This window comes from Coptis chinensis, chromosome 2 (genome assembly GCF_015680905.1).
Source record: "Coptis chinensis isolate HL-2020 chromosome 2, ASM1568090v1, whole genome shotgun sequence".
In the NCBI taxonomy this organism is placed as follows: Eukaryota; Viridiplantae; Streptophyta; class Magnoliopsida; order Ranunculales; family Ranunculaceae; genus Coptis; species Coptis chinensis.
In genome coordinates, this window is record NC_141457.1 from 93579217 (window position 1) to 93596146 (window position 16930).

Genomic DNA, 16930 nt, shown 5'->3' on the forward strand with positions numbered 1-16930 from the left:
ATACAACATTCCTATTTCTCTTCTCTTTTATACAGTTAAAGAAGTATGATGTTCCTCGATCACCTCCCACATACCAGTCATCATAATACTTTTGTTTAAGCTCGAGGTTTTCAGCCCTAGCTAACTCCCCATACTTAATCATTTCTTCTTTCTCCTTCCTGATGAGTTCTACATCCATAGGATTGATCTAAATTTGCTTTTGAATCTCAAACAAAACCTCTCTAGACTCTTCCACTATAGCATGAAGACTTGAGAAGTGTTGTTTAGACCATCCTTTAAGATTCATCTTCAAGCATTTAAGCTTATGTAACAGAATAACATTGGATTAGAGTCGACCTCCTGGCTCCAACATCCCTCAGCATAGTCTGAGAGTCTTGGTGAAACACCCAATTGTTGAAGAATCAGAATGGACTTGCCTTCTTGTAAAAATCAGCCCAAGTGACTAGAACAGGGCTATGATCAGATATGATGTGGCAAGAATTCAGCTTTAGTAGCCCTAAAAAAGCTTAACCACTTATCATTAACAAGACACCTATCTAATTTGGACAGAACTCTCCTTCTCCCCTCAGAGTTGTTAGACCATGTGAAGAAGAATCCAGTGAACTTTAAATTTGTTAACCCTGCATCTTGTAGACAAGTAACAAAAGCATTCGTATATCTAGGATGTATCGGAGCACCTCCCACTCTTTCATTAGCATTAACCACATTATTAAAATCACCATAAACACACCAAGGAAGAGAATCAGTATGCAAATTCACCAAATCATGCCATAGTACTAATCTAACATTATTATCATTTCTTGCATACACAGTAGTAAGGAAATAAGTAACAACTAATGAGAGAATAGTTACCTCATAGTGTACAAACTGATCACTCTCATGAAGTTTAGAAATGGAGACTTTAGACGGATCCCAACATAGCCAAACTCTCCCACTAGGGTCACTGCCATAATTGTCAAACGAAGACCAACCAGGACAACAAATATTCTTTATGTAATCGAACTTATTAATATAAACCTTAGTCTCAATCAACCCCAAAATATAGACATTCTTCTTAACTCTAACTTTATTAACTTCTTTTGCCTTATGGGGCTCATTAATACCCCTCACATTCCACACACAAATAGGAGCACTCATCTAGAACGATTGTGATTGTTGCGACCACCAGACCCTTTCAGTCTCTTCTTACTTCCCTTCGGCGGTTGGGAGTGCACTTGTTTAGATCTCTTGTTACCTTGTACTGCAGAAAGTAAGTTAGCTTTAACGTTGCCCACTTTCGCTAAAGGGGTAATCTCTAAGAGCTGATCATCAAAGTATTCTGTCTCACGTTCAGAGACTTCTCCATCCTCCAACTCCTCATCAGTATCTCCCAAAGTCAAGGCATGGTAAGCATTCTTCCTTACCTCAAATTGAACATATTCGTTACTAAGCTCATGAATTACTATATCAGAAATGATATGCTCTCCATCCTCAACTAAACTAGGAGGGGTGGGTGAAACAATATGTTCCTGTTCGAGTGCACCAGTTACAAATGCTTCAACAACTTGAACAACGGGACTAGGTTGATGGTCAATGGTAGTTGCCTCATGAACAATAGTTGCTACAGAAGCAACATATTCAGTAGTACCCTGCACTTGTACACCTGGCATACTGGATTCACCAACCTCCCCAACATTGTCCTTAGCCAGTTGTGATCTAGAAATCCAAACTTGCTAAGATTTCTGTTTGGAGCTCTTCTTAGGAGGCTGAGAAGGTTTGGGCAAGGTAGCAGATACACACTTAGAGTCTAAGTGCCCAAAAATGCCACAAACGCTACATCTACTTGGTATCCACGGGTACTCAACCTTCACATCGATAACATCTCTCCCCCCCCCACCCCTCACTTTAATAGGAATTGAAGTAGGGAATTTAGAATCAACAACCACTACAATGCAAACACGAGCATAAGATATTCTCTCTTTCTTGGCTAGTTGCTTCATCTACACAGATGGGTTTCCCCAAGTAGCTAGCTACATATCCCATCCCATCATCAGACCACAACTGTTTAGGGATGTGTAAATGAACCCACAAGGGAATAGTCGCGAATTTTTGTCTGTTAATATCAATCTCAGCCGATCATTTCCTTATGATGAATAACTTTCTAGCAATAAAATAAGGACCTGCTTCAAGAATTTTCGTCTGATCCTCACCTTCAGAAAACTTGAAGTAGAAGAGATCATCATCAGCGGTGACTTCGTACGAGCCCTTAGTCTTCCATTGTCTACTCAGATTTGCCTTCACAAGATGAAAAGGCAGCCTTTTTTCTATGAAGTACTCAACCAAATAATCACTCCAACCTGAGATACTTTGCTGAATTACAACATCTGGAACTTGTAAAACACCATCAACAAGCGTTGGAGAGAATTCTTTAATTAAGAGTAGTTTGGAATCGACGACTACTAGAGTCACCGAACAACTCTCTCCAAGAGCGATTTGGTTGAGTAGCCGCAATGGAGCCTGCAATATTAGAAGTTTGAGGCTGATCTATAACCGGAACCTCCACCATCCCATTAGTAGGTGCCAATGTCTCCATCATCAAATGATCTAACTCGCCGTTACTCAGTCAACGACAGAAGCTTGCCGGCCATGGTCGGTCCAACTTACCAAAAAAGGCAAATTCTAGCACAGACCAGGAAACCTACGTGAAAAAACCTAAAAGAGGGTAGAAAAGAAAGGGAAATGACTATGATACCCTCGTTCTAAAAGTCGCTCTAAAAGTCGTTACTCTTTCTAGAGAGGAATTGGTGGGAGTGGTGAAAAGTCCCTTGAGGGTCTACCGTTGTGCCCAAGTTGATCTGGCTAGAATGCTAGATATCCCAAGAAAACGTAAACCTTAACTAAGAAGTCCAATGGGGGGCTATATGGGCTGCTAAAGGCAAATATAGCACCCCAACCACAAAGATGTCATTCCAATAAGATTGCTAAAAGGGGTCTTAAATTTGGAAGGAGTAAAAAACCCAGCCAAAATTAAGACCTTCGCTAGCAGCTGCTATAATAAGTTCGGGAGACGGATGGCATAGTTTCTGCCGTCCGTGTGTTAAATTTTAACGGACAACAGAAACTGTGTCGTCTGTCCAAAAAAATTTCAAAAAATAATAGATGGACGACAGAAACTATGCCGTCCGTATCATTTAGCACTTCAAAACAGAAAACGTGATTGGATTGGTTTTTTTATTTTGGGGAGCCAAATTTGGCTGGGCAAGCTAAAAAGCCTATGTGGCACTTTTAGCAGCCCAATTTAGTAGCTCTCCATTGGACTTGCTCTAATATAGCCCTTCATCTACACTTTCATGTAGATGACACATTGTCACCTTGCCAATTCAAAGTGGGGTGCACATCCCAATTGACCAGGTAGATGCATTTTTTATTATATATATATATATATATATATATATATATATATATATATATATATATATATATATATATATCAGGCTGGCTATGTCGACATACAAAAATGACATAAAGAATTGACATACGCATTCCTACCTACCTACATAATGAACTAAAAGCTGATTTTATAGGGATTACATGGAGATCATCTTCACAAAAAATCAGCTCCTTTGAACATGTCTAACCCTACCAAAAATTAAGTTCAAATCAGAAATTTATCTGACGGTCCAAAATTTTGACACTCTTTTGACAAGACTAGACACATCCGATTGAGCTGATTTTTTGTGGAGATACTATCCATGGTAGGGAGATAATATCTACCAAACGTCAGCCCTTAAAGTAATGTGCAAGTGCACTTTTGGATTGCGTATGTCAATTATGTATGTCATTTATGCATGTCGACGTAGCTAGCCCGTATGTATATACTTAAAAATACATACTTATTTTAAAATATGTATGTCATTTATGTATGGGCCGATTTTAAAAGTACATACTTATTTTAAGTTAAAAATAAGTACGTAAGTAAAACTTCACCTAGACAATGAATTCAAACATGATTTTTTGTAGATATGATATATTCATCATAAAGATCATCTCTACAAAATTTTAGCTCATTTAGAAACCTCTAACCTAGATAAAATATGATTGCAAAACCTCGACATTTCTGAACTATTAGATTTCTTCTTAAAGATGACATCAATTTTTATCTAAGTTAGAGGTTTTCAAATGAGCTGAAATTTTGTGGAGATGATCTTTATGGTGAATATGTCATATTCACAAACAATTACATTTGAATTCATTTTTTAAGTGAAGTTTTACTTACATACTTATTTTAAGTTAAAATAAGTATGTACTTCTAAGATCAGCATATATATATAATTGACCAGGTGGATCATAGTTAGCAATTCAGTGAATTATTCGTTTAATTCGGAAAACGTTTAAAAATGTCGTATTTTTCAATAATACGGAATAATTCGTTAATTCGGCAGACAAAATTTTCAGCGTATACCCCGATTGACAAAATTTTCAGCATTTGATCATAAAATTTTGACAAGCTTGGAATTGAAAATTCCCGTGAAATTAGTTTTTTGCATTTTTGACACTTCAGTCAATATTTTTGTGAGTTTTGTCAAGATTTCAAACTGTCATACGAAATTTGTGTCTGTGTTTCCTCCTTAGAGCAAGCCTAATGGAGGGCTGCCAAAAGGAGCTGCTAAACCCTTGCCACATAGGATTTTTAGGGTTTTTACCTTGCTCAGTCAAATATGGCAAACCAAAACTTGAATTTCATTCTAATCGCTCTTTTGTGTTTTGAAGTGCTAAATAATACAAACGACACATTTTCTACCGTCCGTCCATTAGTTTATAACTTAAGTCGATTTTTTTTTGGACAGACGACATAATTTCTACCGTCAATCAAATTTAACACACGGACGGTAGAAATTGTACCGTTTGTCTCTCGAAAATTATTATGGCAGCTGCTAAACAAGACTACAAATTTGACTGGGCACTTTCTACTATCCGTCCATTAAATTAGTTTCTAACTTGAGTCGAATTTTTTTAGATAGACGACATAATTTCTATCATCAATCAAATTTAACACACACACGGTAGAAATTATACTCTCTCCCGAAACTTATTATAGCAGCTGTTAAACAAAGTCACAAATTTGAATCACACTTGCCAAATTTAGAAGCCTTCTAACAGTCCGATTAAAATGAATTTTTGGTGTTTGGGGTGATAGACCCATGTAGTGCTCTTACCAAATGCCAGTCCTGTTGAATTTGCAGTCTAATAGACCAATAAATGGTTTTTACTAAGACTTTGACCGTCACACTGGGTATCCGTATCACGCCTTGAAAAGGGTTTCTCACACAAATGAGACAAGCACAATGAGCTAATTTTGTTCCAACAGTTTTGCAGGTGTTTGTACGATAAATAACAGTTCTGGACGGCGTTGTATGTCAGAGAAAAAGAAGGATACGTATCATTGACCGATCGTCACTGTTCAAAGTTCAAAACAACGGCGCATTTTCCTTACTTTGTCGTTCTGTCGGTTCTGTCTTTCTAAAAACAAATTCCGTTTTCACGACTAACGATATTATTCCTTTTCTGTAGAAAAACGTTATGACACGCCGTTACACACAGTGCAGAAAATCTGATCTCGTACGAATCAGCATGTAATTGATGAAGAGCAACTGAATGCCATCACATGCAGATGACCTTTGCTGTATGTCATAAGCAACAGTTTTGCAGAGGTGCAACTCCTTTTTATAGTGTCATGTGGCAGCTCGATTTACAAACAATCACTGCATGTTTTTGGACCAATACACTAGAATGACTAGATATCGTTTTTGGATAAATGTTTTTTGTTGACTAGATTGGAAAAAGTTAAAAATAAAAAATAAAAAAATCTGACGGTCTCACGAAACTTTTCTTGAAAATGCAATAAAAGTAGTGCTTCATACTTTCATTCCACACAATAGAATTTAGAATTTTCAATTTATGGCATTTGAAACCAAAAAGTTCTAGGGGAGAGTGGCAAATAAAGAAGCTGAAAATTTTCCCTACCTACCATGAGTTGAGCGGAAAAAAAATGCAGTTTTAACTTTTAACCATATGGGTCAAGAACTCAAGACGGTCAAGTGGTCAAAGTGAAGGAAGGAAGTTTTAACCTCCTCCTTGTCACACATCACATGAGAGTTTAACTGTTTAAGCCATGGTTGCATAGGTGCAACTATTTGGGATTACATTAGCATCATATTCTCCATGCAGAAACTAAGTGTACTACCTATCAGTCTCACTCTTCCCCTATAGAAGGCATGCGTTAAAGGTAGGAATCATTAGAGGTGCTAGTGTGAGAAAGAGTAGAGCTCAAGCAGTCAGAAATTGCCGGGGTCCTGAAACTCTAGCTAACCAGGTCTGAAAATCTCATTTCTCTCCAAAAATTTGTCTCCCATGCTGTTTTTCAAACTTTCAAATAGAGTTTCATCTTGTGTCATATAAGGTTTTCACTTTTCAACTTGTGTTATATAAGAAGCCAAAGCAGGTGTTAACATTTCTTGTTTACTTCATCTTTCTTTAATCTTCATCATCAGTTAAAAAACAAAGCAGAAAGAAGATGATGAAAGAAGGAAAGAATTGTAACGTGGACCCAGTGGAGCTGAAGAGAACATACCAAATGGTGAGAAATTTAGCAACTGGAAATGCAGTGGTTGTGTTTAGCTTGAGTGGGTGTTGCATGTGTCATGTAGTGAAGAGGTTGCTATTTGGGCTTGGGGTTGGACCTACTATTGTAGAACTAGATGAAGTGAAGGGTGGTAGGGAGATGCAAGAAATGTTGAACCAGCTGATTGGTTCTGGTGGTGGAGATAAGATGGCGGAGGGGGTGCCAGCAGTCTTTGTAGGTGGAAAGTATTTGGGTGGGGTTGAGACAGTAATGTCATGCCATATTAATGGTACTTTGGTTCCACTTCTCAAGGACGCCGGAGGTCTTTGGCTCTGATATGGATGATGACGTTGATGCTCATCATAATAGTATACTTCACCCAAAAATGATATCTGTAGTCTGACACACAAACCGGGCTCTTCTTCATGAATGTCCTTTTATTTTCCAGTACGTGCTTTATTTCTAGTTTAATATTTGGCAGAGAATGAAGATATAACAATGTGTATACACAAGCTAACTAGTAGTAAGGAACACAGGCTCATCAGAACTGACCGATGATTAGTTAGATGGTGTTTTCCGGCCTGTTGTGATGTTTTCATTTTTAGTTATGAATTGCTTCATAAATTATGGATTTTACTTGTTCCATCCCAGTGGCGTTTTATTCCTTCGTTTTCTTCTTTTGATAGTTGTTTCTTCTTTTAACAACTTTTGTTAGTTTGTATGTCTGTCTTTATTAATTTGTAGGCTAAATGAGTAGAGTAAACTTTGGTGAACAGTATCCATCTTTTGTTTTACGATTACTTAACTCAATTGAATTCACGACGTATATCTTTGATACTTAAAAGGATGTTTAGATTAATGATCATGTACATCTGATGGCATCGTTTTAAATAGTTTTATATGCACTGTGTTATAACGATCATATTCATTTGATGATAGAGAAATGACATCTCTATCTAGGGGATGTTAGACAAAAATACAAGAAGTTTGTCCATTACACCTTCCAAAAGTATGTGAATCTACCTCCAGACCTCCACACCCTTGGTCATGAAATGAAAGCAAACGACCCTTTTACACGTTTGACAATTGACCAGAAAGCAAACAAAAGTGAGCTTGCAGCTTAGGAGGCCCAATAATTGTGAACATAGAAACTAGTTTGGGAGTCAGTGACCGAGGATAACTTCACTGTTCTAATATTTCATACTGAATATACTAATAAGCTAGCTAAACGAATAGGTTCAACTGCCTAGTGAAGCCATTGGACGACTAGTAATATACGAAGACGGTGACTGAAGTAAAGAAGCACAGATGACAGTTGGATCACATTTTGTTGCTGAACAAGTTGTTTACAACACAAACATATTTGAAGTCTTAGGGTGTGTTTGTTATGATGGAAAGGAAAGGAAATAATATGGAAAGGAAAGGAAAAAATAAGAGTGATCAGGCAGATGGAAAGGAAATGGGCTTTTTGTTAAAACAAATGGAAAAGTTTTTTGTGCTTTTACTGAAATTTTTGTGGAAAGGAAAGGAAATAGATAAATGAAACTTACTACTAATACACTCCACTCAACAATACAATTATTCCTTTCCAGCTTTTACAAACAAACGTGATTAAGTTTTTACTTTCCTTTCCCAGGTTTACCAAACACATACCATTTAAAATTATTTCCTTTCCATTCCATAGTGGACCACCCATTTTATTTCCTTTCCTTTCCATGAGTTAAAATTTAACAAACACACACTTAGACGACATTGCGCGGTTCACAATAACATTTTACATCATTTTAAGAACACACATCTCTACACCATGTCACCATCCCATAACGTACACTTTCCCATTTTTGAAACTACGGAACATACAAACGCAACTGAATTGCTTACTCCAAACTGTAAGATAAGGGCCTATCAATACTATGTATAACGTATTAGTTAAAAACAAAAAAAAATCACTGAGGTTGGGAGCGCTTTCTAAATGCTTATCACTTGAAAATTGGCCTAGCTAATCTCATCTGTTCATCTGTTCAGAATGGTTACTGACAATCTCTTTCTACATGAAAAAACAGAAAAAGAAAATAAGACTTACATTTTATTGTAAAGTTCATAACAATTGAGCACAATATCAATATGGATACAGAATATAATGATAGGAGTTACTATGGTATCTTCGCGTATTACTGCAGACAGAACTTGAAGGCTTGCACCATTAGACTGGTCTTGCTAGAATCGTAAATATAGCCGCGCCACAGAAAGTAAGTTATTAACTATGATTGTGACCAACTTCCAAATCAAGAAACTGCAACAAAAGCAAATACAATGTCTAAATAAGAGATGAGTGAAAGGATAGAGAATAAGTAAGTTTGATTTGTTCATAAGCTTCTACAAAATCAAACTGAAGCTAACTCTTTTCTGCTGACAATTTTCATCTAATATTTTATCAACTAACCTATTCGGTAACACAAATGGTTTTATTTGGCTTTTAAAATTGCAAATTTAAAAGAAGACACTTTAATATAAAACTTTTCCACGATCAGGGCACAATTTTAAATGGTTGGAAAACCGACATGAAAAATGCATCCAGTTCATCTCATAACAGACTATCAGAATTAAGAAGTCCACATCAAATTACTGTCCATTGTGCAATGCAATTTCTTCCTATAAATCAACTCTGAAACTATTTGTCAAATAGGTGAAAGTAGGTTAAACAAAGATACGCCATCTTTGTAGGGTTAGAAAAGTATGCTTAATTTTAAGGTCCATGAAGACCACTGTTAATTCTGTTAATAACAAAAGATTCACCTTTAAAAAACAAAGGGATGTCAAACTTTATTTAAATCTGGTTACTGGCGAAGTCGTGTCCAGTCAAACCAGGGAACAGACTCTGGTTAATCCCAGATTCAAGAAGTTCTACTTGACACATTATGTAATCAGTTACGAAGAGTGTGCACAAAATCACAAACCTGAAACTGAGCGTATTCCCTAACGAGTTTTCTTCAGACGTTTGGGTTGTCTCATAATCTCTTTTCTCATTTCCTCTGAAGCTTTGATTTCCATATTTGTCTGCCAAATAATTTAGAAGGCTAATTAGTAACAAATATAATCATTTTCTTGAATGGCATAAAGTGAAGATTTTATAGTAACAAACTATAATAACTAGGGCTTTCTAGTGGTCTTGCTGGCTAAAACTCTTTGTAACTGAATCATAATAACCATCCCTTCAGTGTTTAGTTCTTTTGTTTGCTCGATAAGTAACTATTGCATTATCGTATGTGAAGCCATCCCTTCAGAAGTATATATTTCATGCTCAAGCCTCAAAGAAAATAAAAACATCAAAACAGTGCGTAGTGAAAATATCCAATTTCCTCACTTTTCCACAAAACCAATGACTTTCCAGGGATTCCCTAAACAGGTATTGTATCTCTATTATGACGAGTAACACAGACCATATCGCAAGGTCAGTAATAAATAACGCTCATAATTGGATGTGGATACCCTAAACATGCATCATATCTCAAGGTCAATACACGACGCACACTTGCCGCCTAGATCCTCCGAGCATTTCTAAAGGAGCTCCTAAATCTAGCAAGTATGTAATTGGAATTTGGAGGCAATTGATAACGTAAAGATAAACATATCCACATGTATCTTAATTAATCAATAAACCTAAAAAGTGCAAAAATAAAAAGGAATGGTTATTTTTATCAAACCTCTTCCCATTTCCTTTGGAGTTCTAGAAGATCTTGACAACAAGCAAGACATTCCGCATGGTATACAGCAGCTAGATCCTTTATCAACGCTTTCCTCCTAATAATGCCAATCACTTCACAAAATCGAAAAAAAAACAAAACAGAGTAATTAATTACATCCAACATCCAACATAAACTGACATATTATCTGTTCTTAGTACAATGATGATTTAAAACAAGTATAAATAATTCAATAATGAAAAAAAAAAAAAAAAGTAAACCCTAGAAAAGATAAAACAAACTAAAATTGAGCGATATGAGTTTAAAGTAATTAAAGTAGGAAGGGCAATCATATAAAAAACAGAATAATAAATATATGGTAAATAAATTTAGAGGGGGGGAACTTACTTCTGCTGGGATCAAATCGGAGTGGAGGAGGAGGAGTACTTTTAATAATATTATTTTCTGTAAGTTTTTCTTCTTTATCTCCCATTATTACGGCCTGCCTTCTAGTGGTTTGTGTATCTCTCTCTAATAAGCCACGTTTTTATATATCTTATTATTATATTATGTGAACAGAGAAATACAATAAGCCGTCCAAAGTCCCAACATTTGGGATTTGGCAGTTCTGATTTCTCAAGTGTGAAGATGAACAAAGTGAAGAAGAATTAGTAAAGGTCTCGAGACCCAAACATTCGGGCCTAAGTAGCGGCCCGGCCCAAATTTGTTTAATGTTCTACTCGTTTTTAGTAGGGGTGTGCATGGGTACCCAATTACCCGAACCGGAACCGGAACCGGAACCATTTATAGCGGGTTTGGGTCCTAAAATGTTATACCCATTTAAAGTGGGTCTTTAAGAACCGACCCGATAAAGAACCGAACCCGTTAGAACCGAATAGTAAAAAACCGATGGATATCCGAACCGAAACCGAAACCGGAACCGATTAGTTTGATTTTGATATATAGAATTTAGTATTATATTACACTAAATAAAAACAAACCCAAACATTAGTATTATATATAGTCTATATTTGTTAGGTGTAAAATTATACTAAATATATATAACATTTAACATAATAGTGAATGTGTGTTATTAAATGCATCTTTTATAATATTACATTAAATATGTGTATTATAAATATTAATAATAATATTTACGTGTCTACGTCTATACGTATAGTCGTATACTATAAATTAACTTATGCACTGTTTATATTAACTAATACATGAACGTGTACGTGTTTGATATATTACATGTATATATATTAGATAACGAATACGTGCAATGCTAACTAACAATTGTGGTACATGTGGTATTTATTCTATATATGATGCATTATGTATAGTATAATATACATATATTCGATTTAAAATATACACATACATATAATGTATGAGAATGTATTTAAAATTTTTAGATAACTTTCAAATATTATTATTGAATTTAGGACCATTACTTCTTATGAGAGAACAAAAATATTGATGACAAGTGTTATAGTCCCCGTAAACCAACTTTTATATCGGTTATATAACTAAAAAAAATAATTTTAGTAATAAAAATGTATAACCCGATAAAGAACCGAAACCGGAACCGGAACCGACTTAATTAATGGGTATAGGTCTGGGTTTTCAAAATATAAGAAAAAACCCGAAAGAACCGAACCCGATAGGAACCGCTAAAAATAGACTCAGAACCAAAACCGGTAAGAACCGACCCAGAACCGACCCATGAACACCCCTAGTTTTTAGTAGGTGATTTAATCGGGCACTCATCAAATTGCATTGGGTAGTCTTCGGCCCAAGCTCGACAACTAAGTCCAACAACAATAGCCCAATATACCCTCTCCCCTCCCCTACCTCAACGCATACCGGCTATCCTTTTTTCAAACCTTTTGTAGCCGGTATCATCTCTCTCGCGAAAAAAAAAAAAAAAAACATCGAGTTTTCTGTTGTGTTCATACTTCGAGTGTTGAGTTGTGAATCAACAATGAGAATTGAAGTTGGCAACTTCACCCAATTCTAGTTGTGACCCGTTAGAGTATATACTCAAACTTGGTTGGGTTGATTAAACTTGATTAGATTAAATTTGATTGGGTGGAAGATTGGGTTGATAAAACTTGATGTTTTTTTGGAGTTTGGGTGGAAGATTGGGTTGATTAAACTTGAGTTCGAGTTTGCCTAAGCTTGATGAAGTCGTTTTCGAGTTTGAGTTTGAGTTTGGGTTGATTAAGTGGAAGTTGATTTTTAAAATGAACATCGTGACAAACAAACCGAATTTTTAAAATCCAAATGACCCAGCCATGTTGCCTAAGAGAGTCCTTAAACGACCCCGTTATGTCGTATTGGAGACTGCCACATGTCGTCCTAGGGACTGCCCAAACGACCCCGCCATATCGTCTAGCAAAAAACTAAGAGTTTTGTCTCAAATGACACGCGCAGACCACTTACGTGTACACTCAAACTACATGGTGAGGTCGTTTGAGTGTACGCTCATACGACATGGCAAGACCGTTTGAACACTCAAACGACCCGATGGGTTCGTTATGGTGAGACCGGTTGGATTGGTTGTTGGGCCTGGGCTTTAATGGCAAACTTGTAATATTGCAAATTTGTAATATATATTTTTTTGGGGGGTTTCCCAATCCAATTTGATGAGTGCCCAAGACCTTTTTAGTAATGCATTCTGTGGGAGAAGTAAGAGAAGGGGTTGCGCCCTTGGCCAGGCAAAGTCGAGGGCTGGGCGTGATCAATCGCCTGGAGGTTCGTCAAGACAAGAGCGCGGGTTGCGCCTTGAGCAAGACTAATATGAGCGCGGGTCGCACCCGAGTCGGTTTTGACAAAAGTTTGATAGATTTGTATGTTTTCTATAAAGGAAAGTCTCCAATCCTTTTAGAAACAAGAGACATGAATATGAACTCATGTTGTGCTATATAAACACCTTTGTAACACAAATCAAAATCAATCAAGCAAAACCTTTCTTCTCCCGTGGACGTAGGTTGCCGCATTGGCACCGAACCACTATAAATTCTTGTGTGTTGTCTCTTTAATTAGTTGTTTAATTCTACATGGTATCAGAGTGGAGCACTTAATCTCTCCTCTAAATCAATCTAGATAAACACAATACATTATGTCAGATCCAAAACCAAACCCAAAGTCTACTGTTACAACAGAGACTGATTCTAATCCTGGTTGGAAGCTGTTATCAATTCTCTTGAATGGAACAAACTATATACTTTGGTCTAGGGCTGTTTCGCTATTGCTTGGTGGCAAGAGGAAATTAGGGTTCATTATTGGTGCAAAGGTATATCCTGCCACTGATGATGCTGAATATGAGAATTGGGTTTCCAATGATCAGCTTGTTCGATCTTGGTTACTCAATTCTAAGGAGTCTACTATTGCTGGAATTTTTACTTTCTCTGATTCTACAAAGGAGATATGGGATTCAATTGAAGATTTATACGGAAACCAAAACAATTCTACCCGTGTATTTGAACTTTAACTCGCATTCGGTGCTTTGCAACAAGGTGAGAAGACTTTTACAGAATACCTTGGGAATTTGAAGAAATTATGGGATGAGTTAAACATATATCATTTACACACCACAGATGCTAAGACTCTTTTGAAACGGGCTGAAGAGGATAAAATCTTCACAGTATTTCGCAGTCTTAAACAAGAATATGAAAATCTGGAAAGCAATATTCTAATGGAAAACACTCTTTCATCACTTGCTGCTGTTTATGCAACTATTCAGAGAGAGGAAACAAGGAAGAAAACCATGAACTCTGAGGTAAAGTCTTCAATCTATGAATTTACTGTATTACTTGCAGAAAACTATTTTCGAAAGAAGTCACAGGGATTCGAAAAAAGTAAGGGAAAAAGGGAACCGTCTCACTGTGATCATTGTGGAAAGAACTGGCACACCAAGGACCGATGTTGGGAATTATATCCGCATCTTAAAAAGGAAAAAGAAGTGTCCAAGAAAGAGCATGTCGCTGTTGTTGGAGGTCAATGTCCAACTCAGATATTAGTCATCAGTTGAGTCAAATTCTCCAACAACTCACTAAGTCCATGTCATCTAGCAAAGGTCAGTTTGCCTCAACTCATGTGTTAGGTAATTTACATGCCTATTTTACTATGCCAAAAAATAGTAACTCATGGATAATTGATTCGGGGGCTCCAGATCATATGGCTAATTGCCCTACCTCTGTCCATAATTTTGTGTCCAAAACCGAAAAACATAATATTTCCATAGCTAATGGCTCCACCGTTCCCATTCTAGGTAATGATCAAGTGGATTTTTTTTATCAAAGTCTCAAGAGTGATGCTCTAGTCATTCCTTCATTCCCTGTTCAACTTCTATCTGTTGGAAACCTTACCAATTCTTTAAATTGTGATGTCATTTTATCTCCTAACTCTGTCGTCTTTCAAGATCGAAAGTCGAAGAGGACGATTGGTGAAGAAATTTATTCCAATGGACTCTATTTGTTGAAGTCGCATAAGAAGGCGTGTCAAGCTAGTGATTTACTTGAGAGTCGAATTTTGCAGAAAAGACTTGGGCATCCATCTAGTCATGTCCTGTCAAATTTGTTTCCGCATGTTTCTTTAAACTCTGATGATGTTTGTGATGTTTGTCAATTTTCTAAACAAACTCGTTTATCTTTTCCAAGCTCGAATTCTGTGTCAAATAAATTGTTTGAGTTAATTCACTATGATTTATGGGGACATGCTCCCGTTAATTCTTATGATGGCTATAAGTATTTTGTGTTGTTTATTGATGATAAATCTTATGCTACATGGTTATATTTGTTGAAATCGAAAACTGAGGTTATGACTGTATTCAAGGATTTTCATACTATAATTACTAATCAGTTTGGTGCTAACATCAAGATGTTTAGATCTGATAATGGCACTGAGTTTTATAAAGGTCTGTTACCTGAGTATCTTCGTAGTCAGGGGATAATTCATCAAACTAGCTGTGTTGGCACATCTCAGCAGAATGGCGTGGCTAAAGGAAGGAACAAACACTTTTTGGAGACCACTCATGCTCTTATGTTGGGCATGAATGTTCCTAAGCAATACTGGTCTCATGGCATCTTAACTGCTGCCTATTTGATTAATCGTTTTCCCAGTCGGGTTCTTGGTTTTAAATCCCCATTGGAAGTGCTCAAATCTAGGCCACTGGATCTCTCTCATCTACGAGTGTTTGGGTGTGTTTGTTATGTGCATCAGCAAGCTATTCATCGAGATAAATTTGATGCTCGGGCTACTCGATGTGTGTTTGTTGGTTATTCTACCACACAGAAAGGCTACATATGTTACAATCCGGCAACAAAGAAACTGGTTGTCTCTCGTGATGTCCGATTTGTGGAATCTAAAGCTTTTTTTCACGATTCAGCTGTGCCTGGGAATCGGTCCCAGGGGGAGTGTTGGGTAGATTTGGCAACTCTCCCAGCTGTTACGGTTGATTTGGCACCTCTCCCAGTTGTTACGGCTGATTTGGCTCCTCTCCTAGCAGTTGGTGAAGGCATTGTTCCTGTCCCAACGGTTGGTGAAGGTATAGTTCCTGCCACTGAAGAATTGGGCTCTACTGAAGCAAGGGCGTGCCCCCAGAATGAGCAAACTGAGGCGCGGGCGCGCTCTAGTGCTCCTCCAGTTTCTAGACAATCTGAACAAGAGAGACGACCTCCAGTAATTCTCAAGGATTACTATAAATCTGATAGAGAACTACATCCTCCAGTGACTCACATGAATTTTTATTCTTTGTATGATGTTTCATATCCTCTACAGGAGTATAAAACGTATGCTAATATCACTTCATCTCATCGTGCTTTCTTAAGTACAGTCGATGACGTGCAAGAACCCAATAACTTTAGAGAAGCTAACTCTCGTCCAGTATGGAGAAAGGCAATGCAAGAAGAACTTCGTGCTCTATACGAGAATAAAACTTGGGATATTGTTATGTTACCGTATGGAAAGAAAACTGTTAATTGTCGGTGGGTGTTCAGAAACAAGTTCAACAGTGATGGTTCCTTAGAGAGGTGTAAAGCTCGACTTGTTGCAAGGGGATTCCCCAAACTTATGGTTAGGACTACAAGGAGACTTTTGCACCAGTTGCAAAGATGAACACGTTTAGAGTTCTTGTATCTCTAGCTGTAAATCAAGACTGGAAATTATTTCAGATGGATGTGAAAAATGCATTCTTACACGAAGATCTTAAAGAAGAAGTACATATGAGCATCCCACCTGGACATCCAAAGGAGACTAAGGTTGGATTAGTATGCAAGTTAAAAAAGGCTATCTATGGACTTAAACAATCTCCACGAGCGTAGTATGCCAAGCTCAGTTCTGTTCTAGCTATGACCGGCCTTAAGTGAAGTGATGATGATCCTTCCTTATTTGTTAAATCTAGCAGGTCAGGCTTGGTTATTGTTCTTATTTATGTTGATGAAATAGTTATTACAGGTGATGACCATATCGAAATTTCTAAGCTCAAGGAGTTACTGCACAATAAATTTACCATCAAGGATCTGGGTATTATGAAGTACTTTCTTGGGATCGAAATTGCTTATTCAAAAAGAGGTATATTTCTAAATCAAAGAAAGTATGTTGGATCTTTTGAGTGAAGCAGGAAAGCTGGGGGTAAAAC

The 16930-nt window shown here is 37.0% G+C and overlaps 3 protein-coding genes across 4 annotated transcripts; 1 reads left to right on the top strand and 2 right to left on the bottom strand.

Moving 5' to 3' along the window:
- Positions 1-459: 459 nt before the first annotated feature.
- LOC147519075 (uncharacterized) lies at positions 460-1137 on the bottom strand. The gene has a single exon (XM_086594058.1). It carries the CDS (start codon positions 1135-1137, stop codon positions 460-462), a length of 678 nt encoding a protein of 225 aa, XP_086450184.1.
- A 5416-nt stretch (positions 1138-6553) lies between these two features.
- On the top strand, positions 6554-6937 carry LOC147519076 (glutaredoxin-C1-like). Its single transcript, XM_086594059.1, has one exon. It carries the CDS (start codon positions 6554-6556, stop codon positions 6935-6937), a length of 384 nt encoding a protein of 127 aa, XP_086450185.1.
- A 1627-nt stretch (positions 6938-8564) lies between these two features.
- Positions 8565-10929, bottom strand: LOC147519077 (uncharacterized). Of its 2 annotated transcripts, XR_015211995.1 has the most exons (5): positions 10693-10928; positions 10306-10418; positions 9559-9658; positions 8756-8894; positions 8565-8648 (listed from the first exon to the last, which is right to left on the bottom strand). XR_015211995.1 is itself a non-coding variant. In XM_086590733.1 (4 exons), the coding sequence occupies exons 1-3, from the start codon at positions 10775-10777 to the stop codon at positions 9578-9580; spliced, it is 279 nt and encodes a 92-aa protein (XP_086446859.1). In that variant the 5' UTR covers positions 10778-10929; the 3' UTR covers positions 8565-8894; positions 9559-9577. The 2 variants fall into 2 exon arrangements, 1 of the variants encoding a protein (XP_086446859.1); XM_086590733.1 differs by having other exon boundaries at positions 8565-8894; positions 10693-10929.
- Positions 10930-16930: the final 6001 nt, after the last annotated feature.